Source organism: Oryza sativa, chromosome 2, assembly GCF_034140825.1.
Source record: "Oryza sativa Japonica Group chromosome 2, ASM3414082v1".
In the NCBI taxonomy this organism is placed as follows: Eukaryota; Viridiplantae; Streptophyta; class Magnoliopsida; order Poales; family Poaceae; genus Oryza; species Oryza sativa.
The window spans coordinates 5,845,860-5,869,868 of NC_089036.1; the positions used below are offsets into that span (position 1 = coordinate 5,845,860).

At 40.2% G+C, this 24,009-nt stretch overlaps 2 protein-coding genes across 20 annotated transcripts; both read left to right on the plus strand.

Annotated features, from left to right (window-relative positions):
* Positions 1-139: 139 nt before the first annotated feature.
* On the plus strand, positions 140-3,828 carry LOC4328669 ((6-4)DNA photolyase). The gene is made up of 14 exons (NM_001409397.1): positions 140-698; positions 826-897; positions 977-1,057; positions 1,157-1,327; positions 1,413-1,484; positions 1,640-1,726; positions 1,823-1,921; positions 2,028-2,111; positions 2,188-2,274; positions 2,415-2,486; positions 2,749-2,862; positions 2,964-3,051; positions 3,130-3,225; positions 3,344-3,828. Exons 1-14 carry the CDS (start codon positions 354-356, stop codon positions 3,529-3,531), a joined length of 1,656 nt encoding a protein of 551 aa, NP_001396326.1. The 5' UTR covers positions 140-353; the 3' UTR covers positions 3,532-3,828.
* Positions 3,829-6,692: 2,864 nt separating this feature from the next.
* LOC9266462 (DUF724 domain-containing protein 3) lies at positions 6,693-14,830 on the plus strand. Of its 19 annotated transcripts, none has more exons than XR_010739607.1 (9): positions 6,693-6,817; positions 7,840-8,264; positions 8,536-9,329; positions 10,140-10,253; positions 11,164-11,271; positions 12,892-12,962; positions 13,329-13,491; positions 13,975-14,309; positions 14,379-14,830. XR_010739607.1 is itself a non-coding variant. In XM_066307906.1 (4 exons), the coding sequence occupies exons 2-4, from the start codon at positions 7,866-7,868 to the stop codon at positions 9,012-9,014; spliced, it is 693 nt and encodes a 230-aa protein (XP_066164003.1). In that variant the 5' UTR covers positions 6,693-6,817; positions 7,840-7,865; the 3' UTR covers positions 9,015-9,576. The 19 variants fall into 19 exon arrangements, 4 of the variants coding, with proteins under 4 accessions (XP_066164003.1, XP_066164004.1, XP_066164001.1 ...); XR_010739600.1 differs by having other exon boundaries at positions 7,843-8,264; positions 8,536-9,503; XR_010739598.1 differs by having other exon boundaries at positions 8,536-9,503; positions 10,140-10,249; positions 11,164-13,491.
* Positions 14,831-24,009: the final 9,179 nt, after the last annotated feature.

Consider the following 24,009-nt stretch of genomic DNA (forward strand, 5'->3'; position numbering starts at 1 on the left):
TTCATAGGTAGGATTTATTTATTTTTTTGGGTCAGAGATGGTATGTACGGATATGTGGTTCTTATATTTTACTAAGTGAGTAGAGTTTTTTAGGAGTACTTTAAATTCTGAACATGTGCCATAGAAAATGCCACCACAACCAAGTGCCACACGGGATCCACAAGTCGAGAGAAAGGAACCGAGACGTGGCCACTCTCGGCGCCAACCGCTACGGCCACCCCTTCCCATTCAAATCTCCACCATCCGATCCCATATCAACGGCTGGTGTTCCATCCACTCCACCACCATCAGTTCCCAACTCCCCCCAATTCGGAAACCAAAATTAACCAACCAACCCAACCCCGCCGCCGCCGATGGACGCCGCCGCGACGGCCGCGACGGCGACGGCCGCCGCTGCGATGGTGTGGTTCAGGAAGGGGCTTCGCGTGCACGACAACCCGGCGCTGGACGCGGCCCGGCGCGGCGGCGCCGCTGCGCGGCTGTACCCGGTGTTCGTTCTCGACCCGCGGTACCTCCGCCCCGACCAGGCCGCGCCGTCCCCGGGCTCCGCGCGCGCCGGGGTCGCCCGCGTCCGCTTCCTCCTCGAGAGCCTCTCCGACCTCGACGCGCGCCTCCGCCGCCTCGGCTCCCGCCTCCTCCTCCTCCGCGCCCGCGACGACGGCGACGTCGCCGGCACCGTCTGCGCCGCCCTCAAGGACGTAAGCGACTACTCACCAATCAATCACTACCTCGTTCTTGTCGCAAATTAATCCCTCGTGGATTTTGCTCGCCAAGTGGAGAAATATTCGGGAAATTAACTTGTTGTTTGAGCTCTTGCAATCGCAGTGGAACATTGGGAAGCTGTGCTTCGAGTCCGACACCGAGCCGTACGCTCTGGCCCGCGACAAGAAGGTCATGGTTAGTGATCAGTCCACACTTCTCAGCATTGGATTTCTCATGAAACCAGAAATATTTCAATCTGTTTTGATCGTGCAAGGATTTCGCGGCTGCGTCAGGGATCGATGTGTTCTCGCCGGTGAGCCACACCCTATTTGATCCAGCAGAAATCATAGAGAAGGTAACCCACAAGATTCAGTACTGTGCAGACATGATCATTTGTTGATCGAAAATCTGGAGTTTCTGTGCTTAGTTTTTATTTTCTTTTGGGAAATGGAAGAATGGGGGTCGGCCGCCGATGACATACCAGTCGTTCGTGGCCATCGCCGGCGAGCCACCGGAGCCAATTATGGAGGAGTACTCCGAGCTGCCACCGGTTGGAGATACCGGGGAGTATGAATTGTTGCCAGTGCCTAGAGTGGAGGAGCTTGGGTATGGGGATATCAGCCAGGTGAGAACAGTAGCACACTTGCTATTTGTTTGAATTTTGATCATGTTGGAGATTTTCTTAATTGGATGGCCAATCAAACATATAGGAGGATCTTTCGCTGTTCCGAGGCGGCGAGACAGAAGCCCTGAAGAGGATGAGAGAATCGCTTCATGATAAGGTGATTCTGAAATAAGCGTTTTATTCATCTGCAATTTGTTCATTACCTCTGAATTTTGATCAATTTGGAAATGGAAATGGAAACATATAAGAGGAGAATGGTTACTCTTGCTATGAATGGTTACACTCTGATAACATAGAAATTTTCTTTTACAGGAGTGGGTCGCCAAATTTGAGAAACCTAAGGGTGACCCGTCTGCATTCCTGAAACCTGCAACGACTGTCCTGTCACCATATCTGAAAGTGAGTCTTACTGCCCCTCATAAGACAATTTTTCTTGGCATCTTTCGTCAGTGCATGTTTAGATTGCAGTGCTGAAATGAATTGTTATTGTTGCAGTTTGGTTGCCTGTCGTCAAGGTATTTTTACCACTGCATTCAGGATATTTACAGGAGTACAAAAAAACATACAAATCCACCTGTTTCATTGACTGGCCAGGTGAATTTATTTATTTATTTATAAGAGTAACTAACTACATTGATTCGCTCTGAAAAGAAAGAGAATCTAACATCTGAATGTTTGACTTCTGTTCTTGCTGTTGCAGTTGCTGTGGAGGGACTTTTTCTACACAGTGGCCTTTGGCACTCCTAATTTTGATCAAATGAAAGGAAACAAAATATGCAAACAGGTCTGTTTCATTTCATCCTATTACCTCCTTTGCTACAACTTCCTTTGTTCATCATGCAAATACCTTGTGGTTCCAGATTCCATGGACAGAGAACGAAGAGCTATTTCCTGCGTGGAGGGACGGTCGGACAGGATATCCTTGGATTGATGCCATCATGATTCAGGTTTGCCCTCACAAATCCATAGCAAGTCTGCCAAATAATGTTCCTTGCTTCCGTCTTTGCTCCACTTTCTGTTACTTCCACTTGCATCACCTGTAACTACCAAATCATGTGAAGTTCCTGCTTATTTTGTTAACTGCCAGCTGAGGAAGTGGGGTTGGATGCATCATCTTGCACGCCACTCTGTTGCTTGTTTTCTAACACGGGGTGATCTGGTATGTATGATGATCTGTATAATATCTTACTCTGATATTGATTGCTTGAACATTTTGTGGCATGTTAACCTTTTAGTTTTTAAAGATCCCTACTCATTCTGATGGTAAAACTACATCTTGACTTCGTGTAAAAAATGTCATTTGTGCTAATAGAGCCGTCCGTAATAACACATCTAAGATATTTATTGGGTAAGATCAAAGCAACGTAGAAATTGTAGATGCTAACGCCTACACAACTTGTCAACCTCTCTTTCACATGAAGTTTATCCACTGGGAGAAAGGTCGTGATGTCTTTGAAAGGCTACTGATAGATTCTGACTGGGCTATTAACAATGGCAACTGGATGTGGCTCTCCTGTTCATCCTTCTTTTACCAGGTCAGCAATGAAATGGTCTTTTCAATCACTAATGATCTACATATTTATTCACTCTACTAGTTTCTTACTTTCTTTACCTTCCTGCAATTTTTTTTAAACAGTATCACAGAATTTATTCCCCAACCTCTTTCGGAAAGAAGTATGATCCTAACGGAAACTACATCAGGCATTTCATCCCGGTGCTGAAAGGTACTTGAGCACACCATTTCGGCACTGGAAAAAAAAGATCTTTTCATATATTCAGAACTAATCTCAATTTTGCATTAGACATGCCCAAGGAGTACATCTATGAACCTTGGACTGCACCCCTCAGCATTCAGAAGAAAGCAAACTGCATAATTGGCAAAGACTACCCAAAACCAGGTAAAAGAAACTAATTTTTTTTTCGCCGGGAAGACACTAATATTTTCAGGTGCTCAAAAGGCATAACTAGTACAATGGCTGTGTATTTATTTATTTAACTTCATTCTGATCGTTCCAGTGGTTGATCATGCGATTGCAAGCAAAGAATGCAAGAAGATGATGGGAGAAGCTTATGCGTCTAACCGCCTCGATGACGATAAGCCTGACAAAGGGAAATCCTCCAATTCTTCGCGAAGAAAGCTGTCTGCTGGCAGCCAAGTGACCCCTAACTCATCCAAGACTAAACAACTGAAAAGAAGCAGCTGAGCTGAATAATTGTGCAGCATGAAAATTGCTTCAGCTTCACACTAACCGCTTCATTTCCAGCATGAGAGAATTTCAGTTGTGAGTCGACAGCGACAGACAGCCTGCATTCTCAGTTGTAGCTAGTGTGGTGACTACTGAACTAGTCTGAATTAACAGCAAAAAAGACTAAATAAACTGTAGTAACATTTAACCATGTAATTACCATCAGTTGTAACAAGTAGTGAACATATATCTCTTTCTAGTTTACATGAACAAGAGAGGTTATCTTTCATAAGTACAAATCCTGCCAAACTCGAACTCTATCTTGTCACATACTTAACTCTGATTGATGGACATGAAATTAATGAATGGATGGTTTGGTTGCTTTGTACGAAACCAGAAGCTAGACCTGACCAAACACGTGAAGCCAATACATAAAACGGGCATGATGAACAAGCCAGCTCTAATCTGACAGTGCAAGGTGACGACACGGATAAACCCATCTTTACACATCAAAGAGAGAAAGAGATAAAGAACACTAATCCAGGATTAGCACCAAAGTTCGTTTTCGAGGATAAGATGACATCAGACAGAGACCAGAAAGGTTTAAAAGAATTACAGTTCATTTTTCATGGTGGGTTAAAAATGGCAGTGAATTAGTTTAGTACAGACACTGCATGATAGAACTATTTATCTGCATATTTATATTTATTTAATTCCCTTTCTTTGTGTCCCAACAAACTCTGACCTGATTTAAACATGGGATGGAATTGAAAGGGATGAATGCCCAACTCATGCCATCGACCATGCTTGTGACATGCAACAACTGTGAAGGATCTCATTATTGTTAATCAATGAACACATCTTCCTTTTAATTTTTGTCCAGGAAGATGAACACAGCTTTCATGCAGTTATTATGTTGGATTAGAATCACTTCTTTTGTTTTCTCCCCCCAGGTTATCTTTCCCTGCACCACAAGAAAAGGAAAACCATGAAACCAGCTGATCCAAAACCATGGGACAAATGGAAAACAACAATGCGTGACCAATAAGCCTGCCTTGCACTTGTTGTTTTCCTTTGTACAGTGGCCCTGATTACAATATAAATCAATGAGTCACTTTTTGTTTAGGGAGATTTATTTTATTGAGAAAAAGCCAAAGTTGTTTTAATCTCTCTGTCCCCAAATATAAGAGATTTTGAATAGATAGAGCACATCATGGTACTAAATCTAGACAAGGAGCTTGGATATATCCTATCCATTCAAAATTCCTTATATTTTAAGATGGAGAGAGTATAGAAGGGATGCTAAGAAACTTCAACTTAAAGTTTGAATTGTACTTGTTTGAGAATACGAAGGTTTGCCTTAGCCCTTAAAACCGAGATTGCTATTGGGCGATCAGTCGCGCGCCTCCCTCCCCGCGCAACTGGACACGTGTCGCGCGCGGAGAGGGGGCGGCGACACGCCGCGAGGGAGCGAGTTTTTCGTTTTTTTTGTTTTTTCCCTTTTTTTCGTTTCTGTTCGGTTTTTTTTCTCCGGGTTTTTCTTTTCTGTTTGGTTTTTTTCTCCGGTTTGTTTTTTTTTCCCGGTTTATCTTCTTTCGGTTTTTCCCCTTTTTTTTTTAAGATGTATAAATACAAAGTTTGTATTCATATATATACCAAGTTTGTATTCATATGTATAGAACTTTCTATACGCGCATACAAACTCTCTATGCACGTATACAAACTTTCTATACGCGCATACAAACTTTCTATAGGTGTATACAAACTTTCTATACATGTATACAAACTTTCTATAGGCGTATACAAACTTTCTATATATACATACAAAATATATATACGCGTATACAAACTTTCTATACGTGATGTATTTTCTATTTTTTTATTTTTAGTGCGTATACAAACTTTGTGTATGTGTGTATATATTTTTTATGCATTGAAATATATTCATAAATATATATATACGTATGTATATACTATATATATATATACACGTGTATATATATAGTATATATATACGTATATACATAAGATGTAAATAGTACCTATGAGATAATAGAGGGGGGTGACTGACCGCGCGCCTCCGCGCGCGCGCGGCTGATCGCGTATCAGCACCCCGCCTTAAAACTCACTATCTTGGCATCCACGCAATTATGAGTTTATAAAAAAATCTATAAACCCTTAGTTTTTGGTGTGTCAAAAGGGTTATTGAGTAGTTTTTTTTTTAAAAAAAGAGTACTGTGTGTTCATCTTGTCAGATGTACTCTTTCAGAAAACTTTAATGGTGATGGTGAATGATGAATCTATCACGATTCACCACTAATGTCATGTGGGATTCAAATCAGTAAGTAGGTGCAGATATACATACATATTTAGTAGTAGCAACCTTGGCATATATATGTAAAAAAAATAATGCCTTTATTGTTAGCAACCTTGGCATATATATGTAAAAAAAATAATGCCTTTATTGTTTATTACAATGGGAATATTTATTATAATTTTGGGTTTTAGAGTGCACGGTGGGGTTGTTTGTTTTGAGCAAATGTTAGAACATGAGATGAGAAAAGCCCCTTAGCATAAATATTTCAGATGTAAAAGTATATCTCCCACAAGAATCCTATGAAATTCTTGTGTTCCAAGTGGTGTCAAGGTGGATTGTAATTTGACAAATGGATTTATTTGCTTCTTTTTTGGGACCATCATACATAATGTGATAATAGGAAATGCTCAAATCTTGTCGGATTTAAAATTCAAAAAAAAGGAAAAAAAGCATATTAAACGCTTAAAAATAATTTCAATATATTTTATGAAAAAAAACCATATAAATTTTGAACAGTGCAGTAGGAGAGCCACACCATACAGTCACACCATCTGTGCCAAGAACCGACACAACCCAAGAGAGAGGAAGATACCGCCCCCAAACCAAGAACCCCGCCCATCCACGCCGTCCGATCCAAATCGGACGGCCAGGATCGCACGCCGAGGTGGTGGACCGGATGCGGTTCGGATCCAACGGCTGGGATGCGACTGAAAGCGCCACCACGCAACGCAACCCTCTCTTCGATTACACGTATATAAATCCAAAGGGATTCCCCTCCCCCAAAAAAAAAAAATAATTACTAAAAAAGAAACTAATTCCCTGCTCTTTTATTTCTTCTTCCACTTCTCGATTTTCTCTCCTCGTCAAATCCGCGCCTCGTAGAGGGAGGCAAGAATCGAGGGGTCCGGTGTTTTTTCTGCGGGATCGTGGGGGAATTTTTCCTCGGATTTTTCCGTGCTCGTTTCCGCCGCGGGCGGCGTCGCAGAGGTTCGTTGCTGTTCTAGTTTTTTTTTTCTAGTTTTTTTTTTTACGTAAATCTTTTGGTTGTTTTTTTGGGGGGGAGGCGTTTTGCTTGGTGTATCCGCGCGGGGATGGAGGCGGGGGCGAGAGGGTGGGGAAGAGCATTGGTTGATTGATTGGGTGTTGGTTTTTAGGTGCGGTGATTTCCTGCTCGTCGGTTCAAGTTTTTTTTTTTTAAAAAAAATTAGATCGTTTTGCTGCGCGGATTTGGTAGGATCTTTGTCAATGTCATGTTTTTTTCCCGAGGATTGCTGATGGTAAAAGTATGAACTGGTTGGCAAATTCGCTTGTGGTATCGAGTCACCCTTTGATGGAATAACCTGTTGGTTTGTTGATTTGTTCACCTGTTGGCTGATACGTTGGTTAATTATCTTTTCTCCCTCCTGATAACGCTGGGGAATTGTTTCTTCCCGATACGATTATTACTTGGTGTAGATGTTCGAAGCGATTGCTGATGTAGATTATTTTCGTTTAGAGTATTACCAACGATCTATAAATTTTGCTATATTTTGGGAAGCATGTAGTATGATTTTACAGATTTGACGTATGACTTGCACTTGTTAGAGAATTTTATACTATCTGGCACCTATACTCCTTCCATCCCTTGCAATTAGACAGCATTTTGCATGGAAGTTCTAGCTGATGTGTTCATCTTCGGATTAGGAATTTGGTACACCTGATTCCATTTAATTAGCACTTTGAAATTGTCATAGTTTAGCCTAAAGGTTGCTTACAGCTAAATTATATACACTAAATTGATACACTTTCGGGATGCAGTAGCCGAGTACCATTCTGTAGTGAATTTAATGGAGTGGGAATATATATCATCCGTGCTTTCTTCTGAATGCGCTAGTCTTGTTGCGGCGTCGTGCCATTTTGTTCTATATCTATATCCTGTTTAATATGTTCTACAGGTCTAAATCTTTGTCATGTCTTACTGACAATCTGAATAATTCAGTTACTAAAATTTCTTCTGATCTTGTTCACAGCAGTGTTTGAGAAATAATACGAGTCAATGAAATTCCGCAAAGGGACAAAGGTGGAGGTGTTGCAGAAGGGGGGTGCGCCATTGGGTTCCTGGAGGCCTGCTGAGATTGTTTCTGGCAATGGACACACCTATCTTGTAAGCTATGGCTCATGTCCAACTCAGGGTAGTGTGGCTGCGGAAAGGGTGCCAAGGAAGGCAATGAGACCTTTGCGCCCACCCTTGGATGGTATTGTATGCTGGGTCAAAGGTGAGATTGCAGAAGTCTTTGACAGCTACACATGGAAGGTTGCGGAAGTGGTGAGATTGCTTGGTTTTAGTTACTATCTCGTCAGGCTCCTTGGATCCTCCCTGGAGTTGAAAGTACATGCATCCAATCTTAGGATAAGGCAGCTGTGGGAAGATGGCAAATGGGTTGCTATTCCAAAGGTAAAGTTCACCCCTTCAAATTATCAAATAACAGTTATTTGTATACAAACTATAACCTATGCTAATTGATTTTTCCAATGCCTTTTATGGAAATTAAATTAAGTGAAACAGTTGATATCACCTCGTTTTGTTGTTCCTTAAATGGTCCAGCTCTATTATGGAGCTTAACCGCTTAAAAACATTTCTCTAGTGTTCTATTTGTGATCAGATAAACATTATAGCACTATGCACCAATTTGCATTTGCTAATAAATCTTGGTAATTACTTTCAGGATTCTGCAAGATTCCCTGGTGATTCACCTAGAAGCCAGTTGAGATGTGGAAAAGTTGGCCATGAGTTGGTGCATACTTCAAGGGACAACCGTCTTCTACTGAAGAAAAAGAAAGTATATGAGGGCAATACTTCTCAGGGCTTGAAGAGAAAATCATCTGCACTATCAGCTTTCCCCATGCAGTACAGTGAAGTAAGTAAGAGATTTCAGACATCACATAGAGATGGAAGGTGCCTGCCTGTTGTTCCTGGAGGTTCTCTTCATTTGATGGATAAGGTAGATGCTGTTGATTCCCAATGCTTAGAGCTGGGCGAAAAATACATGCATGATTCCTTAAGTAAAAGAGCAAATGGCTTTCATAAAACAAATTTGGCAGCAGTAAAAGCTAATTTTGATTATCTGGATCCTGCTGTAACAACTCAAGATAGTGATACTGATAGTGTCGTTTCCTCTGTTGGTAGTTGCAATCCCTGCGGTAGCCCCTATGGATCAACACATCCTCAAGAGTATGATTGTGCAGATATTTGTAGTAGGACTGATGATGCTGAAGTTTCTGTATCTGGAAGAGAATCGTTTAGTAGGACTGATGATGCTGAAGCTTCTGTATCAGGAAGAGAATCACCTGCTCCTGTTAATGATGGTCTGAAAGAGAAAACCCATTTGCTTGAGTTACATGCTTATCGTGCAACACTGATGGCATTATATGCGTCTGGGTCAATTAGCTGGGAGCAAGAGGCTATGATGACTAATCTGAGGCTTACATTGAACATCTCAACTGATGAACATTTATCTGAGTTAAGGAGTTTGGTTTCCTCTGAAGTTCATTCTAGATAGTCATATGAAACAGTAGGTGTCTGTCTTGGTGGTTATGTAGGCATATCACTTATTTTACAATTGCAGAGTCATGGCCAGTGTTGAAACCACATCCAGTTGGAGTACTTGATGTTCTGTATTAACCATGGAAACAGGTTGTATGATAGATTTACCATAACTTCTCAAATGCTACCTTTGCCCCAATTAACTCAAGGCTTTCTTCTTTAATGGAACTGTCTATTTAACTTCATAGTATCTTGTAATTGTTTTATGCTGCTGGTGTTAGAACTTTTATTTAATGATGATGGCATATATTACACCACTTGATAAGTTTCTATGATTCCCTTTTGTGTTTTACAGTTAAACTGATTATAATTCAATAATATGATATCCAATGAAATTTGTTCTTGAGGTTGTCAACTTCAGCTATCAACTATTATGTTTGCATTGTGTTACTTTAGCGATCCTATTTGACCATGTTGAGTTGTCCATCCTTTGGAATTCTTGTGCCAAAAGGTACATATACTGCTGCACTGTTGGTAGAATACCCTTTAAAACACTACATTATGTGTAACTTATTATCTGAACAACATCCTCCCCTCTTATCCTATCATTATCCTGATACTGATAGATGACTACTAGCTGGTAACAGCATTTTATTCACTGCATTAGAAGCCACACATCCTTTTAATTTCTTTTGGATGATTTGTTTTCCCTTGACAATGGTGCTTGTGCTGCACTAGAACAACAAAGGAAAATATGACATCTAATGTTTCTCATGCATTTTCCAGGGCCGAAGTTGGAGGCTTGTAAAGCATCCTTCGGTAGGTCCATGTTGATGGAGGATTTTGTCACATGGTCTACATGGTGATCAATGTGGCAACATTTCCATCAAACTTTGGTTGGTATATACAATTTTCCATTTATATTATTTCCACTTTTTTCTGCTCCACTAGATTTTGCACGAAAATGAAAAATGAAATTCGTTTTTATATTAATCAACAAATAAATCTGAGTGCTAAAGTTCCACATGCATTGTTGCAACAAGAATGTTAGTATCATGGTAGAGAAAAAAACTACGACCAGAGAATCTCTATCTATTTTGCTCAGAATATGTTGAAATTTCTTATAGTGCTGTGTCTTATCTTTTCCTGTTTTCTTTATCTCTGGAACAAGAATACCAAAAGGAGTAGTTAGATATACTATCAGTGAAAATTTCTTTAAAAATGAGTAAATTTCAGATCACTTCATGTATATGGTCCTAGTTGCAGAGAAAACTTGTTTGCTTGGCAAGTTGCAAAACCCTAGGTTATGAAGTTTTTGGATACCTTATGACCATAAAATCTGCACTCTAGTGAAAATAACCAAGAAAACTGGGTTCTGTACGACTATGACTGTAGAGCATTTTTTTCCGTTGAAACTACCAAGTTTGAACCTGTAAAATGGTCCAGAACAATGTGCATATAGCTTAAGTCGTAGTTTTGTTTATGTTTCTTGCAATCAGCAGGATGAGGAGTACACCATAAATGTAAAATTTAATGTATGTTTGAGTGCAAAATTATTAGTTATAGATACTTAGTTATATAATTATTTAAATTGAAACTTGATAAATATATCATGGTCACAAACTACACCAGTAATAAAGTACGTATGTGTGTTTTATTTTGTGGAGTACTCTGTACTCTGTAGAGATTTGTCCTAGTCATGTTACAATCTTAACATTTCTTTTAAGATTAGTCTCCGAAGTTCATATCTGTCAAAGTCTTGTAGTTAATGTTGTCTTTACGATAGTAAGATTAATTGGCCATATTCCAGAAATTCAGGGAGAGCTTCCATAATGATATACTACTACTATTTTGGCGATACTGAGTGGTGAGCTGTATGGCTGTACCTTCAACATACTTTGATGAGGTAGTGAATCAGGTAAGTAGGCATATTGTTCATTGTCAGGTGTCAGTAGACAGTACTTATACAATATACTCGTATTTGCTAATTGTTTTCCGTGACGTAAACTGTATATCATAAGTACTTCCTGCTACGCGATTTGACTCTGACAAGTGTTAGCACATATGTGGTAATGCAGAAGTTATGTACAGTTTCTTATTAACAGACAACAGTTATGAAGGAGACATGATTCCATATCTGGCCTTGTTGCTGCTGCTGATGGTTTGGTCATTTATGTGCATGTCCTTTTACATGATTGTTCTTGGTGTATATATAATTAATCTGGTTCATTGTTCTGTTTCTTCTTTTGTCTTAAAGAAATTTTATATCATGTCCTGTATAGTGATAACATTCAGTTTTCTTCCTGTGCATATCGTGGCGCTTTAGATCACTGGTATTCTCTGAGAATATCACAATAATGATTCTACATATGAAATGAATATTGGACCATTCAATACACCTAGCCTATGTGTCAACTGGAACATTTTTTTTCTATCTTTACAAATGCAAGAACATGTAATGGGATGGATTTTTTTTTTGTCACATATAAAGTAGTCACATACAAAGGTTGGCAAATAACAAGCTACCAAAGCAGCAACGTGGGAAAATATAACTGAGGAGATGCAGCAACGTGTGTAAAATATAATGGAGGAGAGGAGGATCACTGTGGTGCACAAAAGCTTTTTTTTTTTGTTGTTGTTGTGAAAACTAATTACAACTTTTTATAGCATGTATGTATGTACACAATAAGAGGGTGAAATGTAAAGCATTAACTGAACAGCTGATGTATACATGACTTGTTTCTGAAGCAGTATGGAATATAATCCTCTTTTTCAGCCAGCCTTTTTACTTGCAACTATAAGCCAGAAATGCTTGGGAGTCTGAATCGAGACATTATTTTCAATCAAGACGTAGTCTTAATGTTACTAAACTATTGAAGAGTTTTTTTTTAAAAAAAAAATGGTGACACAAGTGTGGATGAAGTGAACCCGAGCAAATTTTGACTTGTCTATATTTGATACTTAAACCACTCCTGCAATTTTAATAACTCATGATATTTATTTCTATCTACAAAACATACAAAGTTTTGGGAATTCTACAGAAACAAAAATGTATCACTTGCCCTGGGGTAATAACCAAAGTTACTAGTAGAAAAATGCTGATGTTGTTTGTGGACATAGAACTGTACGATAACATTACTTTTTTTTTTTGGTGAAAAGTCATGTTCTTATCCATTTTCCTTGTGACTTCATTACTTGTGCAAACTGCTTTCGATCGCCACAATATTTTCACTTGAGAAAGAAAAGAGAAGATACTGAATAATTAGGTGCTGTGGTTCCCCTGGGATTGCCAACAAGAACAGATTGGCAAATCTTATGCAATAAAAGGTTTTTGGGTGCAACTCCATAGTTGATCTCAGGAGATCTTATCAGAACATTGTGTGCGAACAGAACAGTCACTTTCTGTATTTTTTTCAGCCGACATGTGGATATAGCAGAGCTGATGACTTTATTGTGGCTTTATTGTGACGGCACACTTTGATGCGTTTGGTAACCACATTTGCAGGCTTTTCTAACAAAGATTGTACTATTGCTTCAGGTGGTCTTAGTCTGAAGCAGAGCTGATTGAAGTTGTGCTCCATGTACTCGTGTCAGTACAAAAGTTTGGAGGTAGCTATTCGATATTTCTGGAGGAGAATGTGTGGTTATTCAATATTATAATCCAGATTTCAATTTCGTTTGTACTACTGCTGTCAAGGTAAAAAAAGAAATTCGATGTAAATGCCAAGGGAATTCTCATGGCAGCTTTATTCTCACTGACCTGGGCACCCTGAATTTTCTCCTGGTCTACTCTGTCCCCATTTGGCTTGAAGCATTTTCCTTCCACTTGTTCATGCATTGGAATCCAAGTATATAACAACATTATAATCTCATTTTGGAAAAAATGGGTTGTTAAAATCACTATTTCGGATGATTTCTTGGGGGTGGCATATTTGTTTCCTTCTGGCTGAATCTCTTCTTTTTATGCATTAGCAGAGCACCTGAAGCTGTGCTGTTCATCATGTAACACACCTTTTTCACTGCATCATCCATTGGTGTGTCAATAGCACAGATAAAGCAGCTAGCAAACAGATCCAAGGAGATATACCAGATGTCTGGAAAAGCACTATGATCTGAAGTTTGTGAAGTCATCCATCAGGTATGCACGCAGCAGGTTTTCTACCGTATGATTCAGTTTAGCCACTCATAGATGCGCGTGTTCACACGCAAAGATATACTCACTGTGTGTTATGTAAGAGACCCGCAAAGATATATTCACTGTGTGTTATGTAAGAGACACTTGTTTGATACCATGGTCCTTATCCACCTGCTGCTTCTCTTAGTTCGATGCTACAAAAGTCCATAGTTTTGCAATTCTGCAACACTTACTTGAGTATGATTCTCATTGGTTTGTTTCTGCCGTATCTGTTCGTCGATGATTTTTATTGGATATAGTTGTTGAGGTTCATCATGGTATGTGCTGATAGCTAGTATGCTCATAGTTTGTAAACTAAATAGCAACGCTTTTTTGATTAAGCTGAACCTACCAAATTGGAGGTAAAGAGGCATTTGGATAGAATCCAAACTGTATAGTTCAGAACTTCAAAATTTCAAATGCATGATTGCCAATTTTTGTCAATAGATTGATAAATCTTGGATGTGAGAGAACTGTTGGATGCTTGAAAGAATAATCGCAAGGCACAGAAGTCATATCATTGGGAGTGAATAAAGCTACGAAAGATACTGACTGGATAAAGCTATATATGAAAGATACTTTGGTAAGACAGTAAACTCTTCCTGATCGTTCTAACTGTCCAAGCTCAGAGATTGCAACATGGAAGAACATGTAACAGTTTTTAGCTATCAACTGATTTATTTTGGACGATCACTGTTCTCTTCTGGAGTTTGGGAGGGCAGAATATACAACCATGGATAGTGAAGAAGCAAGAATCATATACAATTTAATTTCCTTGGATGGTAAGGAAATATCTTCTACTTTTTGCAAAATTAATGATTTCTAATTATTGCTTATGGGGGATTCTGCAGCCTGCAGGTAGGATGTGGACTTATTGAGCAAGGTGACCAGCCATACTTGCCCTTTTCTACTGACTTAGACAGCCATGCCTTCTACTGACTTGACAACAATATATGTCCTTTTCCACACAAAAGATGTGCTCATATTCAGGCTATTTATAATAGATGAAAATATGTCAACAAGATTCCTACTTCAGATTGGCTCCTAGATAGGAACAAGAAAAGAGAGTAGTCATGGAATAAAGCTAGATGCTCTAGAGATATCCTTTTGTCCTATGCATGTAAGTCTACTCCTTTCGTCCCAATATAAATGCACTTAGGACCGGATATAGCATTTCATAGTACAACGAGATATTGGTTATACTATGAAATGCCACATCCGGTTCAGGTGTACTTATATTAGGACGGAGGGAGTACAAAAGAGAAATTACTGGCAAGAAAATTTGATTTTCAGGGTGATGGTATCCGCAGGTAAGTTTCACATGCAAATGAAAATGTAAATTGTCTGTTAACGAGTGATTGTGTTAGCATAAATGTTTTTCACATGCAAAACAAGACTATATGCAATTTTGCAGACTTGATATACTTATGCCTGGTATTCTAAGTTTTATATACAGAGTGTAAAGGTTAGACATATTAGCAATTTAATGGTTTTTGGAGATTGACATTGAGAATAAGCTTATGGTTGAAGAAGACAGGGTAGAAGCATGATTGTTCACACAATGATCAGAAACGGAGGCAAGCAAAGTTAACCCAAGAAAAAGGAAAAATCAGTATTAGCTTGTAAACATGGCTAGTTTGCCCCAACATTAGGATTGCCTCAGAACGATCCTCTATATATGCTCAAACATGGTATAATGTGTATTGAGGCTGTGTTCGCATGTGGATGATGGGAACATAGTGCCTCCGCACGGAAAACGGAGCGTTCCATTAGCACATGATTAATTAAGTATTAGCTAAATTTTTTTTAAAAAAATGGATTAATTTGATTTTTTAAGCAACTTTCATATAGAAACTTTTTGTAAAAAACGCACCGTTTAGCAGTTTGAAAAACGTGCGCGCAGAAAACAAGGAATTTGGGTTGGGAACCTAGAGTTCGTTATACTAGTCTTGAACTTGGTGATGCATGAAACTCAATATCGTATTTGATCGAGCAAGGTACCCATATGTAAAGGGTTTCTTCTACAATCCAACAGTCAGGTCCGATGCTAAATTAGGACTGTTAATAGAGCATAATCGGACGATAGAAATCGATCAGTACCTCTAGGAACTGTTCACTCCATTATGTGGTGGAAGGGTAAAACAATATTTTTGCATTAGAAATAAATCATCGTCTATCTTAGACGCTCTTTACGAACGAGGATTGAAAAGAAACCCTTATGGCCTCATCGTTTAGCATATTCATATGCTTATCAGCTAAATTTTGAATTTTTAACATTAAAGTTGGAGCTGATTTTGGGGTTTTTTCATCGAAGTTTATTTTTCAGCCTTTGCTTTTAGATCACCAAGAACACATATTGATTTTCGTTTGCAAATATGCCATTTGCATATTTAGAAAATATACCAAACGATGAGGCTGTTAGTTTTGCAATCTTGAATACCTTAGGGATAGGGTTTGGCGAAGGCATAAGGTTTGATGCTCCTGGAGTCCTCTTTAGCGGTGGTGGTGCAGGGGCTTGGTACTCCTGGAGCTCGGGGGAGGGGATCTACGGCGTAGCGAAGTCTGCGGTACGATGGAGAAATGGGGAAAGGGTTTCAGGACTTGCTTCTCGCCCGATCGTAGCCCTTGGATTCAACAACCATATCAAGCTTGCTACCTAGTGGTTACAAACTGCTGGACCGGAATAATGCTCATATATATAGAAATAAAGCTAAAAATACATTGATGTTTTGGCAAAGTGACCAACATGTCGGGATGCAATTAGTTATTCATCTTGCAAAATGTTTAAACGAGTCACTCATTTTTTTTAAGTAAAGTGACCAGCGATCCATAAACTTTTTTATATATGCTATGCTATTCAGATCCCCAAAATTTAAAAATATGCATCTTGGACATGCTGGTCCAAAATTTTGTTAATTAAAAATGTATCATCCCGGTCCAAAATTACCACGGCACATCCGGGACCGAGCGTTTCATGTCCACTAGCACGGTGCCCATCTTGGACATGCTCCCGAAACTAACATGATCAGCAACTCGTCCAGCAATTTACACAGCAATTTGCAAGATGTGTGACTAAATTACATCCCATATATAACAAACAAGTACAGAATCTCTCTAGCTAGCATTTGGTGTGTTTGTGTGTGTGTGTGTGGTTGTACTGGCTGATCATCGAGGTTTATCCGGCGTGGATGGCCGGCCGGGGTGGTTAATTAGGCAGACATGGACACGACCAAGCCGGGGACCAGGCGACTCCCCTGCGCCGCCCACCGCCTGCCTGCATGCACTGCCACACTCTGCCACTGCAGCAGACGACATGGACATTCAGCAGCAGCAGCAGCAGCAGCAGCCAGAGCCAGCGTAACGAACCTAGCTAGCTACTCTTACGCCTACCTATCTCATCATTCATGGCGCCGCTAGCCGCTAGCTGCTGCAGCTGCACCTGCAATCGCATCCATCCATCGCGTCGATCGATCGATCGCATTGTGCTGCGTGCCAATGGCAATGGCAATGGCATCGCCGTACTACGTTAGCATGGGCGCTACTACTACCGCTCTAGTACTACCTGTGCTTCTTTCTCACCTCTTCGTCCTCTCATGGCCATTCGATAGCTTGCTGCTGTTTCTGCTGCATCTGCAGAGAGTGCAGACTGCAGCAGCGGCAGCAGCAGCAGCAGCAGCAGCAGCGGCTAATGTCCTTGAGCTGATCTGATCGAACATAAAGCAATTAATACACTATGTATATGTGGGCATCAATGATCGAGCAGTAGTACGTGCGTATAGTACGCATGCACCTGCATACACCCACATGAATTCTTCTGTTCATCACACACAACAGTGTCAGTGCAATGCCAATGCCAATGCTAATGCAATGAACTCTCTCGATCTCCATCGACCGATCGATCGCTGCTTCTTGCACTGCATGATTGCATGTACATAGATATGATGCATCGATCGATCTCGATCGGTTGATCCGTCGTCGTGGCTCAGCTCGATCCCTCCCTCCTGCCATGGAAAAGAAAAGCTGCTTCTTGCATCACTTGAGCATACGTACTGCAGCTCTGCAGCTCACCAGCAGCAGCTGCAGCTGTGTGGCTATCCATCGATCAGATTCATGGCTATCTAGCTACCTCTCTCTCTCTCCCATATGGCATTGCCATGGCAAATGTACTGTAGCCTGCAGGGCCAATTGCAACGGTTCATTCATTGGTGGTGCAACTAGCTGGCTAACCTTCTGATCGATCCGTTCATTTAGGCGCAGCAGCTAGCTAGCATACATGTGTTCTGAATCTCTCTGACGACGACGGACCACGCCTAGCTGCTTCCTTGTTTTCATCATGTGGGCTTTAGGCTGTGTTTAGTTCAGTGCAAAGTTTAGATTTTGGTTGAAATTGAAGATGATATGACTGAAAAGTTATGTGTATATGACAGGTTGATGTGATGAAAAAGGACTGAAGTTTAGATCCAAACTAAGCCTAATTTACTTCGTTGTAGTATTCTGAATCGTTTACTAGCATTCACTGCCGCCGGCCATTGGTTACATTGGTGTATATATATGCAGTTTTTCAGTCTTTCAGAGCCTCTGCATGCATAAGCTCATCATACACGCACTTTCACTAGGTACACTTGTGTAAACATCTGCAGAGGCATTGTTCATGATGGTTACGTTCATCATATTAATATCATCGATCGATTATTGGTTTACGCACTACGTGAATCGTACTGTTGGGGAAGAACCACTGGTGTGGTGGTAGAGTTATAGCGCATAACTCTATATACGCATTATGTACGGTTCAAACCATGATGCCCACAAATATGATTGTGTGCATTCTTATTGGTGCAGAGGCCGGAAGTAATACTTACATTACCTGAAAGAAAAAAAAAAACACTACTACATGCATGCAGTGCAGCTGTATTGCAGGTAGATAGCCACCTCTCATGTGCTGGACATGTGATGGGTGTATGGTGCATGGATAGAGCTAAGGGATGAGTAGTACTGTCAGCACAGTGCCACCAGCAATTAGGGTACTGGAAGGAGAGGAAGGGAGATGAGAGAGCTTGTGCCATTTGGCCCCTAGCTAGCTAGGGAGAGGTAAGGGTAGCCCCATGCAGGCATCATCTCCATCCATTCATTCCATCTCTCTCAAATAATTTCCTTGCTTTCATTCTTCAGTGCTGCTGCCCTCTCTTCAGCCAGTAGTGAGTAATGGCAGTAGTAGCACACACACACTAGTACCTCTGGGACTATTGTGTGTGTCTGTGCTAGCAGCCTCTCATCTCTCTCTCTCTCTCTCTCTCATGGTCTCTTTTATTTGTTCTTGGGATCTTGGTCTGCACAAGCTTGGCATTTGGGCAGCTGCAACATTGCCTTTTTGGTAGTGACCACCAGATTTTTCTAGTAGAGGTGCTGGTGTCCTGCATGCTCTCCTCTGGGCTCTCTCTCTGATGATACTGATCATATCTCCCACTGATGATAGCTGATGATGGATGGGGGCAGTGCTTCAGTTAAGATTCTTGTGCCATCACTGCAACTGTGCATGCTAATGCTGTGCTTCTTCAGTACTACACTACTCTGCATAAGTTAACAGCCACTAGTCCAGCTACCACTATACTATATCTACTATCCCCAATTTAATTAGATAACAGCAGCTAGTACTACCACTATATATGCACATTTTTTTAGATATAATACTATGCAAAGACAGTATTACTATTTATCTTTTGTGGCAACAACAATTCCGTGCATTGGAAATCTGAACACACATACACAAGAACCTAGTTAAGCAAAGTTAGTTACTCTAGCTATCTGACTGTCGTTTTCATGCTACTGTCTATCTTATGATAATTTTTTAGATAATACTATGCAAATACAGTGTTGCTACTTTAAAATCTTTTGTGGCAACAACAAATCCTCCACGCATTGGAAATCTGAACACACACAAAACCTAGTTAAACAAAGTTAGTTAATCTAGCTATTTGACTGTTGTCATGCTACTGCCTGTCTTATGATTATGTTTTAGATAATACTATGCGAATACAGTATTGCTACTTATCTTTTGTATGCATTGAAAATCTGAACACACATACACAAGAAACTAGTTAAGCAAAGTTAGTCAAGCTATATATCTGACTGTTCTCCATGCTGCTACTGTCTGTCTTTATGATCATCTTTTAGATAATACTATGCAAATACAGTATTGCTACTTATCTTTTGTAGCAACAACAATTCCATGCAATGGAAATCGGAACACAAACAAGTAATCTAGTTAATTAAGCAAAGTTAGTTACTCTATCATCTACTATCTGTTTTCCATGACACTGTCTGTCTTATGATCATTTGTAATATATATATACTTTATAGTACTACTGAAATAAGGTGCAATCAGCCAAGCAGAGGATGCTTAGGTTAACGGGCCGGATTAGCTGTCAGTAAGTAATCCGGTCTTCGATGATCGCCTTCTCGTTCTCTGAACAAGTAAACAACTCAAAATTAACCATCTCTTTCCTTTCCTCTAAAGAAGAGCAAGTGTGGATGTTGTGTGACACAAAGCCAGATGCATGCTACTATATGCTATTATAGCATGGATCCTTCTCATTCCATAGGATTGCAGCAAATGTTAATTAGTTTTGTCTTAATTAATCGCAGCTAGGGGTACTGTAATTAAGGTGGCCATTTGCCGCTCTTTCCGGGACAGACTGGCTCAAATCAAGGGCAGGCAGCTGCAGCTCAAAGCAGCAGTCCAAAACCAGCATCCTCTACCTCTCTACTCTAGTCTCTAGAGAGAGATTGTGTAGGTAGCCATGGAAGCAAGTAAACAAATTACTCAGTGGCAAAATTGACTAACAAATTAAGTAATTAACGGTGATGGATCAGAGGCAGCAAACGTGGAGCTAGGGGGATTTACATGGGAGATTGCACCATCAGTGGAGTGTACTAGTACTAGTAGTAGAGATCATATTGTATATAATCACCAAGATCATAATTAAATAATTAGTTAGTTAATTAATCAAGTGGTTAGCATGGCTAGCTAGCTAGCTGCTCTCATGTGGCCTATTAATTGGACTCACCTCGGATGTCTCTCAAGCTGAGCTGGAAACCATGAGCAAGCAAAGCAAAGCTAAGCTTAAGCTGCCTTGCACTTGCAGTACTCTCTTGCAGTAGTTGCAGTGCAGTGCCCAAGTTCATGTCATGCCCTCTTGGCGCCATGTGCCAAGGACACTTTCATATATTCCAATGGCGGCCGCCGCCGTATCACCACCGGGATCCATCGGAACAGCTGTGCCGTCGGTTAGCCGGACGATCATGGTAGCCGTTGGGACTTGGGATTACAGGAATTTTACATGAATCAGTTCATTTTGGTCGGGATAATAAAAAGATATTGTTAGTCGTCGTGTTTAGGTAGACGTGTACTTGAACACGACGACGATTATCATTTTCGATAATGAACTAAATTGATATTAAACATTTGTGGAGATGATCATTCGTATTATTATGATATTAGCATTTGGGAATGCAAGAATTTTTGTTAGGATAATAAAGAGAAATTGATAGTCGTCGTGTTTGGCTGAAAAGTATCATTTTCAATAATGATTAATGAAGGATGTAAATCGATGATTTTTTTAAAAAAAAATTGTGGAGATGATCATTCGCGTGATCACTCTCACAATCTCTCTCGAGTAGAAAAGCTAGCTAAGTAAGGCCAAGTACTCATTAATTGTGACCTATTTGGTTTTTAGCGATTCTTCTGAACTCCAAAGGCTGTTCATTAATTGTTCAGATCAGCAAATCCATGAACTATGCAATGATTAGCAGCACGCGAGCGAGCGATCGATCGAGCCTCGAGCTGGCCGTCACACAAATTCTAATAGTACCACAACAATTAATCTAGGAGGAGGACTGGAGGAGACGCCATGGATGTTGTTCTTGGGATGCCAACCCGTTACGTTCTTGGGATCTCGATCGATCGATCGGTTTTAATCTCCTCGATTGCAGAGGAGCAGAAAGAACTAATGTATTCTCAAGATGTCGCTGCGATTCTTGTTCTTGTTTATTTACTGCTGTCACGATTACAGTTTCCAGGAAGCGATGGATCAACGCGAAACCGAAGCAGTTGTGCAAGTTCATCTTGTTCTTGAGACGTACTGCTACTCTCGATCGCTGAACTGGGAAGCTTCCGAGCTGCCATCTCGTGGGCATTCGATCGACCTGTCGCGAGCTAGCAAATTAAAGCATACTCGCATGCAGATTATAGTTTTTTTTTTGTGAGAATTCCAAGGTTTTAATCGAGTGCAGAAGATGGCAACTTGTTGGGGTTTCTCTTGGGAGATGGTGCACATCTGGGACAGCTGTGAGCTCAAAGAAGAAGAATTATTATAATTTATAAACCAGTTTCTGAAAGTACAGTAGTAGTACTAACTAAGAATAAGATCACTTGATCAACACACACACACTGAAAGTCTGAATATGTTGTGGCGAAGGACAGTTCTTGCAGTACTCATCTGCAGATAATTAACCTTGTTAGCCATGATGATTTCAGTTTGTTTATGCGTTGACTTAGCCTGTCAATAAATAGTGCTGTTTTCAGTTGTCACTGAGGAGCTTGGGACCATAATATCTGAATTTTTATCTCTCTCTCTCTGAGTCCCACTGATGAATGAGGAGATTTTGCACTCATTTTATATAAAAAGCTGGCTTCTCTTGTCGTTTATCTCGTGCAATCACAGATAGCAAGATCATTTTCAGTAAGATCAGTAGTGTATATATATATATATATAATGATAATTCCTTGTGCTAATTTCTGAAGTATCCATGCAAGGTTGTTGATTAATCTAGTAAATCAAATAGAGTAAAGCTAAATCATTTCCCTGCCGACACTGTAGAGTGCACTGTTCCTACTTCTGAATATTTTCATTTCTGTCTTTTGATGCATTTCCTGCTCCATGCATTCTTGTGATTAGGAACTTCATAAGTGGAGAATGAAAGTTTAAGTTGGGGGGTCAACCTCCAATATTTGTCGGTTAATTACGCGCTCCTTGAATACCACAATTGCTGTTGCATGCTAATCATTCCAAGAGTTGACCTAACGATCGATCGAATCCCGGTTTTCAATGCCATGGGCTGGTTTTCTGAGTGATTCAGAATCTTTCTTCCATGGCTTGATCATGCTCATGCCAGTTAAGAGTGTCTGGTGTGCTGACTAAGCATGCCAATCCCTGCAGGCATTTTTGCTAGGGCATCATTTCAAGTGCCACCTGGCACTTGTCCTTCATTACTGCATTATAACTTTGTTATTAGGAAGATGATTGCATTGGAAGTTAGAACTGAAATGTAAGACAACCAACTTCTTAATTGCACATGTTGCCATGCCCATATGTTACTACTACTTAAAAAAATCTTTTGGAGTCAAATGCTGCTTGCTTCCATGATACTTTGAGGTTGCCAATGCAATCTGAGAAGCCAGAAGGAAGCTGAGACTTGTGTAGTAGTAGTACCCTCTGAATTTACTGACATACAACGCGTCGAAATGGAAATTTTTTTCAATGCACAATTTGCAATACCATTTTTTTTTCATCGTACGGCGCGTGGATTGGATATTATTATAAACTCTGCTGCAGATGATAGGTGTCATTCTGTTTGCTGAATTATGCAGCACAAGTTGGACACCTCTGGTGTCACTTGATGCATGCAAATTGGGTGAGTCACACAGGTGAGGCAGAGGTTCTGTATATATATATATATTCATAGGAGTTTGTCTGGTGATTATTTTACTTGTGAATCATTCATGCCTTGCTTGTACTATGTCATCCCTTAGGAGTGCATTGGCATTGTGCAAATGCAATTATATATATTTATATATCTTGCAAACATTTATAACTGGGATACTGGTGAGCTGCTGCTGAATTGGAATCATGGAATATTAGCATCATCCCCAACTATATTCTGATCTGCCACAGTTGAACTTTGGGGGTGATAGATAGGCATGAGATGTGCCCCCCAAATATAGAATTGCAGATGGGTTGTGATGGTGTAGGGGCTTGAAGGGACATGAGAATCAGAGTGAGCAATATACTAGTGAACACCCTTTAATTTTGTGTGGTGAGTGGTGAGTAGGACAAAATGCCTAGCTAGTGCCTGCTTGTGAGGCACCAAAGTGAGCTCCTGCTTCCTACCAGCCATCCCTTCCCTGCCATGAAGGGCTATATTTCTGAATCTGATAGCACCATTCCATCCATCTCATCTCCTATCTGAAAACTGTGATCAATAATGCACCCTGTACTGTTCCTTCTCATAACCCCAGTTGTTTTTTTTTCTTCACACTGCAAAAAATGCAATGATGTAGCATATCATGCTTTTGTTTGTCATTAGTAGGGGCTGTTCCCTAAAGCAAGGGAATTGGCTATGCATACATGACAACAAAATCTGCACACTTTCAGGTTATTGTCTGTGACAACAGATCATGCAACTTCATTTTGTACACTAGGCTAG

What these genes read in the sequence shown, in the direction of transcription:
- LOC4328669 (NM_001409397.1), top strand. Translation starts at nt 354, where the DNA reads ATGGACGCCGCCGCGACGGCCGCGACGGCGACGGCCGCCGCTGCGATG. An exon ending in TCTGCGCCGCCCTCAAGGAC is followed by an intron (nt 699 to 825) that starts GTAAGCGACTAC and finishes TTGCAATCGCAG; the next exon opens with TGGAACATTGGGAAGCTGTG. An exon ending in CCCGCGACAAGAAGGTCATG is followed by an intron (nt 898 to 976) that starts GTTAGTGATCAG and finishes TGATCGTGCAAG; the next exon opens with GATTTCGCGGCTGCGTCAGG.
- LOC9266462 (XM_066307904.1), top strand. Translation starts at nt 7,866, where the DNA reads ATGAAATTCCGCAAAGGGACAAAGGTGGAGGTGTTGCAGAAGGGGGGT. An exon ending in AATGGGTTGCTATTCCAAAG is followed by an intron (nt 8,265 to 8,535) that starts GTAAAGTTCACC and finishes AATTACTTTCAG; the next exon opens with GATTCTGCAAGATTCCCTGG.